The sequence below is a fragment of the Bos indicus genome, chromosome 1, assembly GCF_029378745.1.
Source record: "Bos indicus isolate NIAB-ARS_2022 breed Sahiwal x Tharparkar chromosome 1, NIAB-ARS_B.indTharparkar_mat_pri_1.0, whole genome shotgun sequence".
Classification (NCBI taxonomy): Eukaryota; Metazoa; Chordata; class Mammalia; order Artiodactyla; family Bovidae; genus Bos; species Bos indicus.
The window spans coordinates 26,928,415-26,950,503 of NC_091760.1; the positions used below are offsets into that span (position 1 = coordinate 26,928,415).

Below are 22,089 nucleotides of genomic sequence, written 5' to 3' on the forward strand. Positions count from 1 at the left end.
ATAGTACATGCTTAAGCATATCTCAATCCTAATAAATTCAGGGAAACTGGAAAACTGTCCAAAAATACTGTTGGTAGGTGGTAGCTCAGGTGATAAAGAATCTGCCTACAATGAGGAAGACCCAGGTTTGATCCCTGGGTCAGGAAGATCCCCTGGAGAAGGAAATGACAATGCATTCCAGTATCCTTGCCTAGGAAGTCTCATGGACAGAGGAACCTGGTGGGCTACATTCCTTGGGGTCTCAAGACTCGGACAAGATTAGCGACTAAACTATGACAAATCCAAAAATATAACTCAAGCTGATACCCTAACTCAGGAAATAACACACTTCCATATCAGAATTATAGGAATGGGAAGATGCTTCACTAATTTTATTAACAGTTTTAATGTCCTATGGAAGGAAACAATGGAAGGCAATTTTTATAAAATACAAATGAAATTATTCTTATTATATGAAAAAAATCTAAAAACTTTATCTGAGACAATAAAATCATAATTTTGGGAAAAATCCACAACAACTATAGTGGAATGAGAATAAATCCTGCATTAGAGAGATTGTCTATCCCTTGACCTCGGGAATTTAGGTGAAATTTCATAGATAGTTTTGTAAATGATTAAACAAACAAAAAAAAGTTCATTTTTCATTATTAAACTTTAAAATTCTGAACATTAGTTTAAAAGTTTTATGTCATGAGTATTCAAAAGACAACTCTAAGAAATTGCCTGCTTAAAGAAAACTGGTTGCCAGAGTAACTAAATTTTGGATGCAACATTTTCAAGCCTGGATGTGTCATGTTCAAAGTTTTATGCACCAAAGATTCTGCACAAGCTGGAGTCACACTTCAATTTGTTCCTCATTTATCATGCAATAATTATTAGTGTTGGGCATTCAATCTAAGAGAAACAAGAAAGCAAGAGACTGAAATCAGCAACTGTGCATTTTTACTTCACCCTTCCAATTCTCTTCCATCTTTGGTTGCTAGTGTGAAATTTGTTAATACCGTAGGGGTGTATTAGAAGGCTGGAGGTTGAAACTTGGCAGGAATGTTTCAGATACTCCACGGGTGAAAAAATATAAGCCAATAATTCCTTTGCTTAGAGTTGTTTAATCTTTTCTACATTATCTGTTAAGTTTGGCTAAAATAAAATTAAATGCCCCTCCTGATATGTATGAAAAAATAGTGATAGTGTTTTATTGCACTGAGGTTTTTATAAGACTCTACCACCTGCGTTCCCTTGATTCTAATAATGAATGAATATTTATTTCTAGATATTAATTAAATTAGTAACAGAGTGTTTCTTTATAACTGATTATAATTAAGCCCAGTAGTACAGTGGTTTACTTTCATAGTCTTGTTATATTTAGAAATAATTCAGTATCTGGGGATTTATTCAACTTTCTGCATCTTCACAGTTCTTTGATATTTGCCTCATATTTAGCATCCTTTGCACTTCCTTATCCTGTCCCACCCCGGAATAATGATGTTGTTTCCCAGTTACTGATTTCTTCCTAGTTTACCTTGGGTGGTTAACAAAAATAAGCAAGAAAAGAGGAGCAGGCTTGATTATCAGCCTATACCATCTGTCATGTGTCTTTAGGCAAGTTCTTTATATTATCTAAGTCTCTGGTTTTTATCTGTAACATGAGGATAATAATACTTGTTCTAACCAGCTCCAGGGATTTCTATGAAGATTTAAGGGGAATAATAAATATTCCATGTGCTTTGCTAATTGCAAAAAGCTAGACATTTATATGAATTGTGAAATCACCACTTACCCTTTTCTATAAAATAGTAATATGCAAATCAGAGGCAAAAAAGTTCATTAAAGCAATTTTACATTTTTAGGTAAGGCAATGGAATATGTTGGTGTCACAGATTAAAATAAAACACTGATAAAACATCTAAAGTTACACAAACTAAAGTGCATAGCACATTTACAAATCAACCCTAAATTTAGGATTTATGAGAAAAACTTCAAATAAAGAGTCTAATAGCTCACATTTGGATTATTAGAATGAATTATCAGGTAGTAGAGCAGGATGTGTAAGAAACAGAAATATGATTTAAAGAAAGTAAGTGCATGGACTTTGGAATCAGAAGGATGCAACACTGTAAAATGAAAATGTTCCATATCTGTGCTCTTTAATATACAAACCAAGGGCTTCCAGTGGCTACAGAGCACCTGAGTGTGGCTGGTGTGATTGAGGAACTGGATGTGTAACTTTAAGTAATTTTAATTGTTATTTAAATAGCCTCATGTGGCAGGTGGCTACTGTACTGGATGGTGCAAACTTTTGTTTTAAATCTCAGTTCTGCTAGCTAGTATCTGAAGGCTCTGGGTATATCTTTTTTTTAAATTAATCTATCTTTATTGGAGTATAGTTGCTTTCCAATATTATGTTAGTTTCTACTGTACAGCAAAATGAATCATTCATACATATACATATACCCCTTCTCCTCTGGACTTCTTTCCCATTCGGGTCACTACAGAGCATTAAGTAGAGTTCCCTGTGCTATATAGTAGGTTCTCATTAGTTACCTATTTTATACATAGAATCAATAGTGTATATATATCAATCCCAATCTCCCAATTGCTCCTAGCCCCACTTCCCCCTTGGTATCTGAGTAAAACAAATATCGCATATTAATGCCTATATGTAGACTCTACAAAAATGGAGTAGATGGTCTTACCTGCAAGGCAGAAATAGAGACAGAGACATAGAAATCTGGGTGTATCTTTTTACCATTCTCTGCTTCAGTTTCCTTATCTATAAAGTGCAGTGTCAGGTTTGAAATGACTGATCTGTTTAAAGTTACTAGCATAGAGCCTGGCACAAAGGAGACATTAAGTAACTATAACTGCTTATTTTAATTATCAGTATAGTGGTGATGGTGCTGGTAGTGGTGCTGGTTCCAACAGTGTAACAGGTGATATCTCCCTGTTAGAACACAGGTTATGTAAGTTCACCTAGTTTTCCACATGTTCAGTGAAAGATTTAAAGACCCTAAATATAAAGATATAACATCAGAGGTAATATTTTTGTCACCTCAAAAAATAATCATAAAGTCTATGTTAATACATATAAATATAGTCATAAGACAACTTTAAGTGAGAAACAGTATAGAATAACATACGTGCACTGACTAGTTTGAGTATGCAAAATTACATCTATACACCAACAAATGGAGCATCCCAGGTGATGCTAGTGGTAAAGAACATGCCTGTCAATGCAGGAGACGAGACATAAGAGACTCGGGTTCAATCCCTGGGTCAGGAAGATCCCCTGGAGGAGGAAATGGCAACCCACTCCAGTATTCTCGCCTGGAGAATCCGCAGAGACTTAGCAGCCTGATGGGCTGCAATCCATAGGGTAGCAAAGAGTCAGACATGACTGAGGTGACTTAGCATGCAGACCAACAAATGTTAACAGTCATATATCACAATTGCCATCACTTCGCAAAACATATCTCAAATTCCTGTAGGCTGTAAACGAATATCTCTTTTCAGCAATTAGGAAGCTGAAACACTGGAAACTCAAGTGACTCATTGAAATCAAAAAGTTAGCAATTGGCAAATAGCTACTAATTGGAAAATTAACCCTCTTTCCACTGTATATCAATAACTTTTGAGAGATTCATGCAAGTGATTTTAGATTTTATATATCATTCAGTCACCACTAACTACTTTTTCTTACTTTTCAGTAATAAAGAGAAGAAGCATTTTCAATTAAATAGGTGACATAAATTTCTATGTTCCTGAGTCAAATGTGACTAGGTGTAGGCCTCTGGTGCAGAGAAACAGCACTTCAAAGACAATTAAGCTCTACCATATTCTCTGCTTCATGCTTTGTTCTGCCTTTGCCTTTTTTCTGTTTGCAAACAATAAAGAGAAAAAGATGAGAAACTAAAGTCAAATAGTATCCAGAAAATACTCTGCCTTATATCTCTCTTCTTGATTTGGTAATATGTAAATAAGGCTATGGTTTTTCCAGTGCTCATGTATGGATGTGAGAGTTGGACTGTGAAGAAACTGAGTGCTGAAGAATTGATGCTTTTGAACTGTGGTGTTGGTGAAGACTCTTGAGAATCTCTTGGACTGCAAGGAGATCCAACCAGTCGGTTCTAAAGATCAGTCCTGGGTATTCTTTGGAAGGACTGATGCTGAAGCTGAAACTCCAATATTTTGGCCACCTCATGTGAAGAGCTGACTCAGTGGAAAAGACTCTAATGCAAGGAGGGATTGGGATGAGATGGCTGGATGGCATCACCGACTTGATGTACATGAGTTTGAGTAAACTCCGGGAGTTGGTGATGGACAGGAAGGTCTGGCATTGTGCAATTCATGGGGTCACAAAGAGTCGGACATGACTGAGCGACTGAAATGAACTGAACTGAAATACTGATATTGTCAGAACAAACAATAGGTACAGCTTACCTATAAAGAATGAGTCCATAGTTGTAAGTTTCTGTACAATATTTATGGACTCCAAAACAAACAAAACTAAAAATTTAGTACCACCACAGCAATACAAAACCACCTAAAATCTCCCCAGAGATGGTAAGATGAAACAGGACATTTAGTTTTAGAAGTGAACTGGCTACTAGGGATGAATCCAAAATCCACAAATTTAGGGGTTTTGTTTTGCTTTTAGTTTAGCATAAGTTGATATGCTTGATCTATTCTCACATATAACCCTTCATGATAAAGCCATGTCAAAGGCACTTAGAAAGTCTTGCTTTCAATTATGAGAATCGTAAGGGATATTTGAAGATACTTTATCATAGTCCTTTGGCCATTTTTCATGTACATCCTTACATACAAGTTGCTTTATAAAGTTGTAATCATAAACATATTTGGAAATCTATGTTCCACTTTTCTAAGTATTGATTATATTAATCATTATCAAATTCATTATGTGTCTTCACACTCATCAACCCCACGCCCAAGGAGTGGTGGCTGCACGGGCGCAGGAGGGCAGAGAGGAGCTACTCCACGTTCAAGGTCAGGAGGGGCCGTGGTGAGGAGATAGCCCTCATCCAAGGTAAGGAGCACCGGCTGCGCTTTGCTGGAGCAGCCGTGAAGAGATACCCCATGTCCAAGGTAAGAGAAACCCAAGTAAGACGGTAGGTGTTGCAAGAGGGCATCAGAGGGCAGACACACTGAAACCATATTCACAGAAAACTAGTCAGTCTAATCACACGGACCACAGCCTGGCTTAACTCAATGAAACTAAGCCATGCCCTGTGGGGCCACCCAAGACAGGTGGAGAGGTCTGACAGATTTGGTCCACTGGAGAAGGGAATTGCAAACCACTTCAGTATTCTTGCCTTGAGAACCCCATGAATAGTATGAAAAGGCAAAATGATAGGATACTGAAAGAGGAACTCCCCAGATTGGTAGGTGCCCAATATACTACTGGAGATCAGTGGAGAAATAACTCCAGAAAGAATGAAGGGATGGAGCCAAAGCAAAAACAATACCCAGTTGTGGATGTGACTGGTGATAGAAGCAAGGTCTGATGCTGTAAAGAGCAATATTGCATAGGAACCTGGAATGTTAGGTCCATGAATCAAGGCAAATTGGAAGTGGTCAAACAGGAGATGGCAAGAGTGAATGTCGACATTCTAGGAATCAGAGAATTCAAATGGACTGGAATGGGTGAATTTAACTCAGATGACCATTATATCTACTACTGCAGGCAGGAATCCTTAGAAGAAATGGAGTGGCCATCATGGTCAATGAAAGAGTCCGAAATGCAGTACTTGGATGCAATCTCAAAAACGACAGAATGATCTCTGTTCGTTACCAAGGCAAACCATTCGATGTCACAGTAATCCAAGTCTATGCCCCAACCACTAACACTGAAGAAGCTGAAGCTGAACGGTTCTATGAAGACCTACAAGAACTTTTAGAACTAACACCCAAAAAAGATGTCCTTTTCATTATAGGGGACTGGAATGCAAAAGTAGGAAGTAAAAAAACACCTGGGGTAACAGGCAAATTTGGCCTTGGAATACAGAATGAAGCAGGGCAAAGACTAATAGAGTTTTGCCAAGAGAATGCACTGGTCATATCAAACACCCTCTTCCAACACAAGAGAAGACTCTACACATGGACATCAACAGATGGTCAACACCAAAATCAGACTGATTATATTCTTTGCAGGCAAAGATGGAGAGGCTCTATACAGTCAGCAAAAACAAGACTGGGAGCTGACTGGTTCAGATCATGAACTCTTATTGCAAAACTCAGATTTAAATTGAAGAAAGTAGGGAAAACCACTAGACCATTCAGGTATGACCTAAATCAAATCCCTTATGATTATACAGTGGAAGTGAGAAATAGATTTAAGGGACTAGATCTGATAGATAGAGTGCCTGATGAATTATGGACTGAGGTTCATGACATTGTACAGGAGACAGGGATCAAGACCATCCCCATGGAAAAGAAATGCAAAAAAGCAAAATGGCTGTCTGGTGAGGCCTTACAAATAGCTGTGAAAAGAAGAGAAGCAAAAAGCAAAGGAGAAAAGGAAAGACATAAGCATCTGAATGTAGAGTTCCAAAGAATAGCAAGAAGAAATAAGAAAGCCTTCTTCAGCGATCAATGCAAAGAAATAGAGGAAAACAACAGAATGGGAAAGACTAGAGATCTCTTCAAGAAAATTAGAGACAACAAGGGAACATTTCATGCAAAGATGGGCTCGATAAAGGACAGAAATGGTATGGACCTAACAGAAGCAGAAGATATTAAGAACAGATGGCAAGAATACACAGAAGAACTGTACAAAAAACATCTTCATGACTCAGATCATCACAATGGTGTGATCACTCACCTAGAGCCAGACATCCTGGAATGTGAAGTCAAGTGGGCCTTAGAAACCATCACTATGAACCAAGCTAGTGGAGGTGATGGAATTCCAGTTGAGCTATTTCAAATCCTGAATGATGATGCTGTGAAAGTGCTGCACTCAATATGCCAGCAAATTTGGCTCAGCAGTGGCCACAGGACTGGAAAAGGTCAGTTTTCATTCCAATCCCAAAGAAAGGCAATGCCAAAGAATGCTCAAACCACCGCACAATTGCACTCATCTCATACACTAGTAAAGTAATGCTCAAAATTCTCCAAGTCAGGCTTCAGCAATACATGAACCATGAACTTCCAGTTGTTCAAGCTGGTTTTAGAAAAGGCAGAGGAACCAGAGATCAAATTGCCAACATCCGTTGGATCATCAAAAAAGCAAGAGAATTCCAAAAAAACATCTATTTCTGCTTTATTGACTATGCCAAAGCCTTTGACTGTGTGGATCACAACAAACTGTGGAAAATTCTGAAAGAGATGGGAATACCAGGCTACATGACTGGCCTCTTGAGAAATCTATATGCAGGTGAGGAAGCAACAGTTAGAACTGGACATGGAAGAACAGACTGGTTCCAAATAGGAAAAGGAGTATGTCAAGGCTGTATATTATCAACCTGTTTTTTAAATTTATATGCAGAGTACATCATGAGAAACACAAGCAGGAATCAAGATTGCCGGGAGAAATATCAATAACCTCAGGTATGCAGATGACACCACCCTTATGGCAGAAAGTGAAGAGGAACTAAAAGGCCTCTTGATGAAAGTGAAAGAGAAGAGTGAAAAAGCTGGCTTAAATTCAACATTCAGAAAACGAAGATCATGGCATCTGGTCCCATCACTTCTTTGGAAATAGATGGAGAAACAGGGAAAACAGTGTCAGACTTTATTTTTTTCAGCTCCAAAATCACTGCAGATGGTGATTGCAGCCATGGAATTAAAAGACGCTTACTCCTTGGAAGGAAAGTTATGACCAACCTAGATAGCATATTCAAAAGCAGAGACATTACTTTGCCAACAAAGGTCCGTCTAGTCAATGCTATGATTTTTCCAATAGTCATGTATGGATGTGAGAGTTGGACTGTGAAGAAGATTCAGCGCTGAAGAATTGATGCTTTTGAACTGTGGTGTTGGAGAAGACTCTTGAGAGTCCCTTGGACTGCGAGGAGATCCAACCAGTCCATTCAAAAGGAGATCAGTCCCGGATGTTCTTTGGAAGGACTAATGCTAAAGCTGAACTCCAGTACTTTGGCCCCTTATGCAAAGTGTTGACTCACTGGAAAACATTCTGATGCTGGGAGGGATTGGGGGCAGGAGGAGAAGGGGACAACAGAGGATGAGATGGCTGGATGGCATCACTGATTCGATGGACCTGAGTTTGAGTGAACTCTGGGAGTTGATGATGGACAGGGAGGCCTGGAGGCTGCAATTCATGGGGTCGCAAAGAGTCGGACATGACTGGGTGACTGAACTGAACTGAACTGAATACATTTAAGAAATTGTAAAAATATTTTGAAAGTGAAAGTCGGTCAGTCATAACCAACTCTTTAAGACCCCATGGCCTATACAGTCCATGGAATTCTCCAGGCCAGAATACTGGAGTGGGTAGCCTTTCCCTTCTCCAGGGGATCTTCCCAACCCAGGGATCCAACCCAGGTTTCCTGCATTGTAGGTGGATTCTTTACCAGCTGAGCCACAAGGGAAGCTCCCAAAATATTTTAGATGATCCTAATTTATTGGAGTCAGTAGATATATAATGTATGTCATACACAGTGTTAAGAATGTGAACTTTTGAGTGAGACAGCCTGAATTTTGAAATATGTCTTAATCAACAGCTAGCTGTTCATTCCTTCCTTCTTTGTTACACCTACTTATTATTATTTTTAATTTTATTTTATTTTTAAACTTTACAATATTGTATTAGTTTTGCCAAATACTGAAATGAATCCACCACAGGTATACATGTGTTCCCCATCCTGAACCCTCCTTCCTCCTCCCTCCCCATACCATCCCTCTGGGTCGTCCCAGTGCACCAGCCCCAAGCATCCAGTATCATGCATTGAACCTGGACTGGCGACTCATTTCATACATGATATTATACATGTTTTAATGCCATTCTCCCAAATCTTCCCACCCTCTCCCTCTCCCACAGAGTCCATAAGACTGTTCTATACATCAGTGTCTCTTTTGCTGTCTCGTACACAGGGTTATTGTTACCATCTTTCTAAATTCCATATATATGCATTAGTATACTGTATTGGTGTTTTTCTTTCTGGCTTACTTCACTCTGTATAATAGGCTCCAGTTTCATCCACCTCATTAAAACTGATTCAAATTTATTATTTTTAATGGCTGAGTAATACTCCATTGTGTATATGTACGACAGCTTTCTTATCCATTCATCTGCTGATGGGCATCTAGGTTGCTTCCATGTCCTGGCTATTATAAACAGTGCTGCGATGAACATTGGGGTACACGTGTCTCTTTCCCTTCTGGTTTCCTCAGTGTGTATGCCCAGCAGTGGGCTTGCTGGATCATAAGGCAGTTCTATTTCCAGTTTTTTAAGGAATCTCCACACTGTTCTCCATAGTGGCTATACTAGTTTGCATTCCCACCAAGAGTGTAAGAGGGTTCCCTTTTCTCCACACCTTCTCCAGCATTTATGGCTTGTAGACTTTTTATTTAGTGAGTGTCTACCATGTGTCAGACCTTGGTGGATACTGTGTATGTATGACAGAATATTCCCTCAATTGGAAGACTCGGATTGTTAAGATGTTAATCCTCCTTAAATTGTTCAATAATTAAAGTGGAATTAAAATTAAAATTCTGATTTTTTTGTCTGCCTAGGATATTAGGATATGTATGTATATCTGTGTGTGTGTATGTGTGTATTATGTGTATGGAAATTGACCAGTTTTTAAAAATTTATTAAAAAATGAAGAAGGCCTGTAACAGCCAACCTAAAACAAGAAAAACAAAGTTGGAGACTTCACCAGTTTGTAAGGTTTACTATAAAGCTATAATAATTAAGATCACATATACTGGCATAAATAACTGGAATATAACAGAAAAAATAGAAGTAGGTTACTACATTTATGGGGGCTTCCCTCATAGCTTAGTTGGTAAAGAATCCCCCTGAGATGCAGGAGACTCCGGTTCGTTTCCTGGGTTGGGAACATCCACTGGAGAAGGGATAGGCTACCCACTCCAGTATTCCTGGGCTTCCCTTGTGACTCAGCTGGTAAAGAATCTGTCTGCAATGTGGGAGACCTGGGTTTGATCCCTGGGTTGGGGACATCTGCTGGAAAAAGGAAAGGCTACCCACTCCAGTATTCTGGCCTGGAGAATTCCATGGACTATACAGTCCATGTGGTCACAAAGAGTCAGGCACGACTGAGTGACTTTCACTTTCACTACATTTATGTTCATTTGAATTATGATTACCACACCAGTGAAATTCACCAGGGAAAGGGCTGCCTTTTCAGTAACTGATGCTGAAATATTTAGGATCCATATAAGGGCAGAAAGGCAAATTTGACCCTTATTTTATACCATAAACAAAGATTAATTAAAGATTAACAACTTAAATCTCAAACATACAGACAATAACGATTCCAGACAAAAACAGGTGAATATCCTCATGATCTTAAGGTAGACTAGGGAACTAAAAGGACAAAGCACAGGAGAAAAAATAATACATTGGTTCTCATTAGAATTAATTTTTTAAGCCCTAAAATCATCATTAAGCAAATGACTGGGAATAAATATTTATAATACATGTATCAGACAAAGATATATCCAGACTACATGGGAAAATGAAAAAAAAAAAAGAGAGAGAGAGAAATGAGTAGAGTATATGCATCCATGAAAAGGCAAACCAGGATAACTGAGTACATATGCCCACCCATAGTCGTCTACAGAAACATTTAGCTTTATCAATAAAAGTCCTGAATTGAAAATAACCCATCAATAGAAGAGCACAAACATAAACATAAATAAAGTGTAAGCTACAATGGAATACTATACAGCAACAAAAAGAGTGCATATGTATTTCTTTTATGTATATATACATATGTATATACAAGTACTCTCCAGTTTTTGAAAGTTCATTATGAGCCAGTTTGCTTTTATGAGGGCTTCCCTGATGGTTCAGTTGGTAGAGAACCCACCTGCAATGCAGGAGACTCCAGTTCGATTCCTGGGTTGGGAAGATCTGCTGGAGAAGGGATAGGCTACCCATTCCAGTATTCTTGGGCTTCCCTTGTGGCTCAGTAAGGAAGCTGCCTGCAAGCCGGGAGACCTGGTTTTGATCCCTGGGTTGGGAAGATCTCCTGGAGAAGGGAAAGGCTACCTACTCCAGTATTCTGGCCTATAGAATTCCATGGACTGTATAGTCCATGGGGTCGCAGAATCAGACATGACTGAGTAACTTTTCACTTTTTTGCTTTTATGAAAGACCTATATTAATACAGGGCTTCCTAGGTGGCTCAGTGGTAAAGAATCCTCCTGCCAATGCAGGAGATGTGGGCTTGTTCCCTGGGTCGAGAAGATCCCCTAGAAAGGGAAATGGCAATGTACTCCCAGTACTCTTGCCTGGGAAATCCCATGGACAGAGAAGCCTGGCAGGCTATAGTCCATGGAGTCACGAAGAGTCTGACATGACTGAGCATGCAGGCATGCACATTAGTGTATTTGCTCGCTAACTGAAATAAATCTGAAGTGGATTTTCAGTTCTATGAAAAGAAACAATTATTTCCTCACTTTATGCCACTTCTACTTATATTTCTGTTTCACAGGAATGCTCTATTTTCAAAGAGCAGAGGAAATCTGTTTGTATATACTTTTTATATATTTATATGCTTACTTATATTTCCTTTCCTTCTTACTGCTCTCCATCTTATGGTTTGGGGATTTTCTCTATTGTTATTCAGTCTCGAAGTCATGTCCAACTCTTCAACCCCATTGACCACAGCACATCAGGCTTCCCTGTCCTTCACTATCTCCAGGAGTTTGCTCAAATTCAGATTTCTCTACTACTGCATCTTTATATTTGGCATTAATTAATCATGCTTAGAAGAGTTGATAAACAGAACAAAAACTTGGTCATCTTGAGTTGTGAGAAGGATCTGTCAACAATTCATCTTATCTTCATGATTTGGAAGAAAGAAAAAGGATGATGTTTTATACCAAGAGATTTTAAAATAATTTTTTATTTTTCAAAACATGGACACAGTCCTGTGTATAAGTATTCAGTGTAAACTTTCCTTGTATAATTGTCATGCTTTTACGAATTGAATTTGATGCAAGAAATTTCATATAGCCTAGTTAAAATAAAAATGCTTTTACATTTAATCACTTTAATCTTTATCCTTTTAGCCTTATATCAAATTTACTGAAAGAAAGGATACAAAGTTGAAAATAAGTGTGCTTACTGGCATTCTCTTTAGACACTAAGCCAAACTTTGCCATTTTGAAATAAAATGCTCTACTTTACCATCGGTAACTTCCAAATATGCTTTTGTGATGATACTTCCGGCAACATTCAAAGTCTGGCAGATATAATAACCAACATCAGATCGCTGGACATTAGTAATAGTGAGGTCACCAGTCTGGGAGACTGAAAAACGGCTGGATGACTGTGGTGGCTGATATGAGAAAAGCAGATTCTAGAACCCAGAATTTGGGAGGAAAGAATAATAGGTTAATTGCTAGTTTCCAACATGTTTTTATGTTTTATATAAGCAGATACATAAATAGCAGCAGCAGCACATAAATATTTATACATATACAAACATATGTATGAAAATAAACTAAATATTCTCTATCACATACCCACATAGACAGAGGTACACACACACATACAAATGCACAAAGTTTAATCATCTAAACTTAAATGGGGTTATTTGAAAATTTAAACGAATTCTACATATTGATATATGCCTTTATAATTTCAATGTCAAACAATACTATTTATAAAAGAATATGAGATACTATTAGAGTTAAATGTTTTACATATTTCAGTAAACAGACTCAAAAGTTTTGTTTCACATAGATGTGACTATTAGAATTCTAAACATTAAATCTTTTAATATATAAACAACATTAAAATTTAAACACATTCCAACAAATTAAGTTTATCATTTTGGTACCATCACAAGAATCTCTGTTATGTGTCCATTATAAAAGTTCTGTAATCTCTATCAAATTGTCAAGTTTCTTATTTTTCTGGTTAAATGGTGAACATATCTATCGTAGATTTTAAATTCAAATACTGAATTTAAGAATTCATAATGGAATTTTATTTCTGCAGAAAGTTATCTTAAAAACAAACTCTAGACAATATGTGATGTTACTTGGTGGTACAAATTTCTCTCTTTGAATCTAAATATCTTGCTCATTGGAAGGAGTGTATATTTCATGGAAAGTAACATTTAGTATCATTCTTTTTCATGAAATAAATAATATCAACATTTCTTCTAATCAAATAAATTTGCTACTTTTTAAAAATTTTAGGTGCCTTTTAACATGTATCACTTACAAAAGCTTAACTACTAGTGTATGATATGTATTCAATAACAAAATATTAAGAAATAGTTATTAAATCAAACCAAATCAAATAAAAAATTATTTCCAATGTGATATAGACATTAGATGACAATGAATGATCTATTTAAATAACTAAATGGATCATCTAAATATTATTCTACTAAGAAGATCTGCTAGTGGATTTACTCTTATTGATACACAGATATTCATGTATAATATACTTTCAATTCCTCTTGTTCTACTAAAATATTTTTTCTCGTCTTTAATTTTCTGTCAGCTAATTATGTCCTTTGAAGCCCAGTGAAATGTGTTAGAACCAACCAAGATATCAGTACTCAAATAATAGCCCCCATACCATAATCAAATTGATATTTGCTACCAAAATGAAAATAAAAGTTAACTTGATGGCACGGTGTACAAATTATTAGTGAGTATAGTCAGTAAATTACCTCCATGTAATTTTTATGAACATAGTAGAAGATCAGAAGACAACACACTCAAGATTGATTTAAACAAAAAATAAAAGAGGTTAGGAATAATTTTATTAAAAATGAATGAGAATAATTTTCACAAGTATCAGAAATATGTAAAGGAAGATGTGTCCATTTATTGAAGAACTCAAGTCACTAAGAGATAAGAAAACGTATTTTTAAAACTATTTTTAAAGTTTCCTATTATTTTTAAAGTGAAAGTGTTTCAAAATAAGCTGAAGTCTCTTTAATAAGAGACTTTTAATAAGACTTTAATAAGCTCTTTAATAAGCTGAAGTCCAAAAGGAAACTTAATTTTTAAGTGCACAGATCTCTATATTCTAGCTTCACTGTAAATAGAAAATTCTGGTTTATAAAAAGGTATAGAGAGTAGGACTTGATAGCAAAAGTGATCACATGTTACAGTTTTCAAAGAATTAAAATATACTGAATTACATCCAACATAACATCTATGCTAAAGAGACTTTCACATAGTTTGATGAATCTGTAATTGATAGATATATGATAGATAAAACATAAAGAAGCCAAGAATACACTTCAGATTCCTAGTGCTTTCAGAGAAATTGCACTGACATCATTATCTTTGTTTTAAATGTGTGCAAATCTATTTTAAAATATAAGTACAATTATCTGAATAAGAAAAGTTAAAACTAACTGAATAAACTTGAGAAAAAACTAGTTTTTTTTTAATGTGGCTGAATTGAAAATAAAGGAAATAAATTGGAAAATGGAAATAAATTGGGAATAAATTTTCATGATTAAACAATTACTATTCTATATACCACCTGGTGTACCAAAACTAGGCAGGAAAAATCTGAGAATTAAAATTCTGTTTTACTGTTGAAATATTCAGGTCACTCAGAGATGTCTCAGTTCTCTTAAAGCAACAGCTATGTGACTAAATCATTTGTTGCTTTTTCTTATCTACATGGCATTTCACCTGTGCTGACTGAAATATTAGAACAAGGTCATACCTGACTCCCCTCTCTCCTCCAGAAGATAGCTGGTTGGGGATTTCCTGTTGCCTCACACTGGAAAGTGACCGTTCGTCCCAAGGCAACCACCTGGTCACGGGGTTTCACAACAAAATGTGGAGGTTCTGAAGGAGATGAAACAGATTACCCTGAATCAAAAGCATGCAGTCACTGTCCTAATTGAGACAATCTGCTGATATTCCAAGTGCTGCCATTAATTTATATCACTTGTTACATACTATCTAGATATACATAATGCATCAATTTTCACCCTTAATTCAATTGAAGCTAAATTGTTAACTGCATATTTATAGAGTAGAATCTGTGTAGTTTTGTAAAGACATTTTTTTTTTTAATTACTTGATCTTCTAAGATGGACTTCAATGTTAAAAAGACTTCTTGAGCTACAATTTGACCCTTTACATTCAACATACACTCGACATTTGAACGAACAAACATTTCTCCTCATTTAGAGCTGCTTAAAGGTGTATGGACATTAATCTTACACACAAGAACCTCCTGATGTAGGCAGGTCCTAAAATTACTTTAACTGAAAAGCTCCTGAAAGGCTACTATGGAAAGTATAACCATTTAAAATCTTCAGTCCAATTACTTGAATGGAAATGAATTTAAAGTACTGGTGGAGTCAAATGCCTCTTTCATTTACATAGGCAAGGGCATGTTCAAACAGAATATATATGGAAATGAGGGCAAATTGGAAACATCTGCTCATCCTGACATTATAAATACTGCCAGCTTTGTCCAAACTGTTTGATTTATACAGCCTTAAATGGCCACTTCATCCAGCAGTAAATAGAGTGTCAGAAAATTGTGTCAGTTACACTGAGAGCAGTGGCAGCTGAAAACATTAGGTGTGCTGATGGAGTCACTGGCTTAAAAAAAAAAAAAAGTTTGTTTTGGGCTGTGCTTTATGCTTGGAAAAAATGTGCACTGAATCTAAGTCTTTCTACCTACTGTTTACACTTTTCAAATTCATTTCTTATCAGTTGTCTGAAATGCTTAATTATTCTCATTTCTTGTTTCAGTTCAAATTGAAGTGAATGTTTCAAATCAGAAACATTTACAGTTTATACAGCATAATCCACTTTTTAAGACTGTTCCATTATTTCTAAACTTTTCCTTAAAAATACGCTTATGTCGGTCACTTAGGATAAGCTCTTAAAGTGAATATGAACCAAAAGTATACCCAGATTATGTTCACATACCAGTCTGCTCACAAGAATATGACTTCTTTGTTAATGAAGGTGAGGATTCGAAATGGTACTGTTTTCTCTTGCTAAATATTTTTTGGTCAATTGCATCTGGGACATCTATACAAGTATTTATAATATCTAAAATATAAAGTTTATAAAATTTACAAAATATAAACTTTCTACATTTGTGTGTATACAGGTGTGTAAAGTGAAATATAAAACCTCTTTTAAAAAGAAAATGGATATGTAAAACAGCTTGCATGTTCACCAAACTGAAGAAAGCAATTATATTTCCTAACTTTTAGATGAGTGCGCTTTCTCCTATACTCCCCTTTTATTTTTAATTGAGGTTTAGTAGAAATTATACCATTTGACTAGAAAATTACAGGAGACCTGAAAAATCAGGGCAAATGCCTTCAAATATCCTATAACTTACACGGAAGAAAATACAACGTTAGGAGAATAAGTTTAGCTCAATTTGGTAATACTGAAGTTCTAGCTTATAATTTTTTTAAAAAACTCTGATTGTAATTGAGTGGTTTACTCATGACTTTGGTAAACACCATCATTATCCAGGTATAATAACAGGCGTGTGCATCATGGCCTGGGGATTTTCCTCCACACACATCCATACAGGAGCATTTGATTCCTTAGTAAAGGGTTAGAATAATTGACATAGAAATTAGACCGGAAATTGAAAGGACTAAGACTGGATAATAAGCTAAATCCAGAAAAGAGTTTGGTTTGTTTCAATGAAAGAAAACCAAATGATTAATTAAATGAATGGGAGAATATGACTTTCCAATATATGCAGGGAATTTGAGTAGGAAAATATAAATGTTCAAATCACTCAGACAAGTAAAAACTTCGGGTGGTCTCTTTTCTAAATCCCAGCAGCATGTCTAATAACATGTGCCAGAATCCATGTTTCTTTTATAAAATGCCAGCTCGCCTGAAACCTCAAAGACGTGGGAACAAGGAATACAAACCCTTACGCTAACTGCATTTATCCTGCAGCAACCCTTCCACACAGGGTATTTGCCTGGAAATGAATATACTCTATCTTATAGGCATATTCTTCAGCCAACAACAACAATGACACCAGCTAGAAGGCATGTCTCAGAAAAAATCCTTTTCTACATGTATGTTAGATATTAGATGTAGACATATCTTAAGAAAAAATTTAAATGGATTAAATATGCCTCTATCTATCTTCTATCATCATTACCTATATTTAGATTGAGAAAGTAGATTACCATGTGCATCGAATTGATGTTTATGATAAAATGCTGGGATATTTTTCAAAGGCTACAAAATTTAAATTCACTATAAAAATAGATAAATATGTTATTAATGTCACATATGTGCAGTGTTGGAAATAAAATTAGAAAAGCAAAGAGAAAAAGAAAATCTACTGATAATGCAGCCATACATATTGGACTGTGTAGTTCTAAAATATTCTCCTACAATATCACCTAAATGACTATTTAACGGTATAAATATTAAGTTACCTTAATTACTTAACTAATCAATTGTCTTTAAATCTAGATTCTAATTTCCACTGTTAAACACACTGGTGAAGTTAACATTCTTTTCAATTTTATTCAAGTTGATTTCAACTGAAACTCTCCTCCCAAACCTCACAAACACTGAGTTTTAACAACCTTGCCAAACTTAGAACAGAATCTCCTAATTGGCACTTTTATATTAGTGAGATTAAACATTTATTTTCACATTACTTTGTAATTAATATCTCATTTATTGTGGATATTGTGTTCCTGTGCTTAGTTTTTTGATTTCTAGGGACTAATGATAGACTAGTTTTATCCATTTCTCAGAAACATTTTATATATATATATATATATATATATATATATATTTCCATTTATTAAAGTTTTTTCTAATGTAGTTGGGCATGTTTGTTGTTCGGTCAATATAATTATATAATAGAGATCACATAATACCTAATAAATTATATTATATAAATGTTTACTTCACTTTCATCCTTCACTTTTGCTTTCATTAAATTTGAATCCAACTATAGTTTTGCACATATGGAAAGCTTTTTTTCCCAAACAGTTTATTATTGCATTACCATTATTGAACAATTCATCTTCCTATCTGTGTTAGTATGAAATGACATCTTTAGAATATTTGTATAGATTTTTAATTTAAAACATAGATTTTTCTTAGGGTCAAAATTATTACATGGAACACCATACAGAAATATCCAAAGATGGTGCTCTAGCATCCTGAAAGTGTGTGACTGGACGCCTTCCCCAAAATATTGATTAGTGAAATTATTCAAAAAATTTTATTTACATGACAACAGATCTTTATTATAGCAAATTTTGATACATTTTAAACACATCATGTGGTTATTTCTTACATATGAAACGAATCTGACACATAGAAATAAAAATGAGTGCAAATAGCCTTAAGTGCAAGGTTATTCACTTATAGGACTTTCAATGACTATTACTGAACAACAGTTAAACTCAGACAGATATGGATGAATTCATAAACATATTTTAGATCTCCCAAACACAAATTCTCCTCTGGGCACCTATTTTGTTCATTGTTTACCTCATGAGATATAAACTGAAATGGTACTTAAGCAAAAGATAAAATCCTACTCCTTGTTTTATCACTCATTTAAAAAAGAGGAAAAAAATAAAAGGATGCAGATCACACATCATTTAATAAGATAAAATTAGCAACCCCATTACCTTTCACTCTTTGTCACAGTTACCCATACTTCCTGCAGACTTTATTCTGTGCAGTCTGTCTTTGTGGCCAATGACAAGTGAAACATGGAGGCTGATTGGTTGAAGGACATGGAAGGGTATGGATGGAAAAGGGCAAGAGAAGTTCCAGTCACAATGACACGATGATTAGAAGATGGCCAATAAAATGTCAACTTACCAGACCCAACTAAAACAAAACAAAAAAGAAAACATGGAATAAATAAAAATAAAGAAACTGAAAATGAAACAGAAAAAGTAGTAAGATTTGACTTAACCAATGATCTTTTCTTTTAAATAAAAAGAACACATTAATATTTGGATACATGGCTCATACTATCCATGAATGAATTATATTTGCTAGCATTTCTATATCATCATAAATCATTTAAGAAAAATAGAAATGAATCTTAAAATATCTACTTTTATTAAATGGCAGAGCTACAATGAATAATAGCTATAAAAGTATAAAACACTTTTCAATGACTTTACATTGTGCTACCAGATGACAGGATCAGATAACTATAAATGTAATGGGTTTAAAAGAAAAAAATACTATAAATCTTTACTGCTAATGCCACATAAGAGTAGAAATCAAACATCTTAATCAAAGATAAAGTGTTAAATCCTATAACTCCACCATCAAATTAATTTTTAAATGGTTCATGCTGCCAATGATATTCTATTAAACCCATTCTTCTCATACTTGAATAAGCATTAGAATCACCCTTAGATCTGGTTAATATACAGGTTATGATTATATAGGTCAGGACTATGACAAGGGATTCTGCAGAACCCAGGTGTTGCTGGTCATGACCATCGGCTGAGTAGTGTCATTAATAAAAAGTGTTACATTTGTATCCTTGCATATTTTTCGATGAGAAAACAGGAAAAAACATAAACACATTATGAAAACAGAAAACTTAATAACACTAGTAAAGTTAGAGTCACATTACCTGTTTTCAGGGCTGAAACTCTGAATATTTTAACATAGAAAGCTTGAGTAATACATATTTAAAATACTGGAAAGCAATTGTTTTGCTCATTTAGAAACAAAGGTAATTACTGTCAAATGCAGAGCCTTTTCATAATAGCCCAGTAGATACCCACAATACATTTTACTCAAATAAATAATGCCCATGTCTTCAGCAAGTCACAATTAATTAGACTTGATTACATTTCTGTGCCTTTGATATATGAACTATTCTAAGCACTGCTACTGTGAAATGGTAGTTTTAAAAAAGAAGTGTTCTCCTGTTCTCTCTATTGTTACCACATCTGCAAAGTTGAAAGGTAATTCAGAAATACACTTTTAACTCACACATTCTCTTTAGTGTGAGTGAAATAGATTGTTTTTATTTTTCACTCTAAAGTAAAATCTCTAATTTTTCATTCATGCAGGCAAGAAAAGTTTAAAAAAATCTCATTTACTCAGGCATAATGTTTATCATAGCATCAAACACGCCATCCAGATTTAAAAACACACACAGAGAAGATGGGGCTTGTTTAAATTCTCAAAAGCTTCAAGATGCTGTCTTTTAAATGACAGAAAGAAATATTCAGAAACTACAAGAAAGGAAACCTGATAACTACAGCAACATAACTTAGCTTTGAGAAAACACAAAGTCATAAAATTATCTTTTGGGTAATCTCTGAAAATAAATTTGATTAGACTAATACAGTTAAAATCAAGCCTTTTTGAAAGTCAGGAAATCAGAGAATGATTCATCAATAGTTTCTAGTCATGTATTTTCAGTAATTTAAAATTCCTTAAACAGTTTCAAAAATATTTAACATGTTAGAAACCAAAAAAATCACTGGGAATTAGTTCATTTAAAATTTTAAAAGGCACTTTTCCCTTGCTTGTAGGCTTTACCAGCTGAACTGCAGTTGAATCTTTTAATTAAAATCCAGTGTGTTTAAGAATGTCCAGCTAGTGTGCTTGCATATAACATCAATGGAAATTGATAACTGTAAAATATTTCAAAGTCTGTTAAGGACCTTAAAACTTATCTAAGACAACATCTAACACAGAAGCTCCTAAAACATCAGAGGTTTTTGAGAGGACTCTATCTTGAATGATCTTTTAAGCTTTTAACAACCATGACTATCAGGAAGTGAGTCTTCTTATCTAAATGAAAACCTGCCGGACACAATTTCATTTGTTCTAGTTTCAGCAAACAAATAAATGCCATTTAGATCCTCCACATAAAATCCTTTTACTCAGTGAGAATAAATGACAGAAATGTCTTTAAATCTTTAAGTTTTTCACTGATTGCCCCTTTCTCCATATTTCTCGCAGTCAGGATGGAGGATATTTTTTTTCCCCTATACAGAAAGCAGAGACCTTCTACACAACAGGCAGTGCCCATTATTGTTGAGTTAGATTAGTTCAGAAAGAATCAGAAAAAAATGGGTCTTTTGGATCCTGTTCATTCATTATCCTCTAATGCCCCTGGTTTATGAGCAACTTGTTTCCCACCCTCTACAGAACTCTTCTCAACTTCTTTTTCTGCTTTAAAGGCTGGGAGCACCTCTATCCCAATCCCTTTCCTCTTAAGAAAGAGGAAAAGCCTGTCTCTGTATCTCTAATAAAACAATAAAAGGTTAGCTCTGGAAGTGACCTTAGAATTTATCAGTCTAAGAAATTAAATTGTTAAAAATAACTTCTTCAAGGTTACAGATGCCTAACTGAAGACAGTCTTCCAGGTTTCTTGACTAAATCCAAGTCTGTACAAATTCTCCTACTAGTTAATCAGTTTGGGGAGAATGATATGCAATAGGACAAATAATCTATTTCATTTTACATAAACTGTTTAACCTAAAATCCTTACTACCTATGCATGAAAGCAATTTTAAAGTATTCCTCATGATATTAAAATTCTTTAAAGAATATTCAGCTATAGTTTGAAAAAGACATGGGAAAGTAACAGGTGAGAAGAAAAGAGACCTAAAGCCTTTTAAAAAGTTCACCTTTGGGAGGAAAAAAAGTAATCATTTCTTAAGGGTAAATCAACTTTAAATCAATTCTTATCTTGAAGTGACATTTTATGTCAATATGCATTGAAAAAATAATACACTTTTGAAGATGAGGACAAATAATATTTTGACAAAAATACTTCTTAGGGTAAATGTGCCAAATAGGAAGTTAAAATAACTTTACAAAATAAATACATATTTTTAAGAGGAAAAATACCTTACTAATTTTTGTCTTTTAACGTTTCAACACTGTGCAGATTATAATCCATCTTCAGGAACA

At 35.1% G+C, this 22,089-nt stretch overlaps 1 protein-coding gene across 6 annotated transcripts in view; it reads right to left on the reverse strand.

Annotated features, from left to right (window-relative positions):
* ROBO1 (roundabout guidance receptor 1) overlaps window positions 1–22,089 on the reverse strand; it is a 1,292,670-nt gene that overhangs the window by 76,072 nt on the left and 1,194,509 nt on the right. For all 6 annotated transcript variants that reach the window (XM_070790446.1, XM_070790260.1, XM_070790403.1 and 3 more), the window contains 2 exons: window positions 14,873–14,997; window positions 12,356–12,527 (listed from right to left, as the gene is read on the reverse strand). In XM_070790446.1, the coding sequence (XP_070646547.1) occupies window positions 12,356–12,527; window positions 14,873–14,997 (297 nt within the window). The remainder of the gene's footprint in view (window positions 1–12,355; window positions 12,528–14,872; window positions 14,998–22,089) is intronic.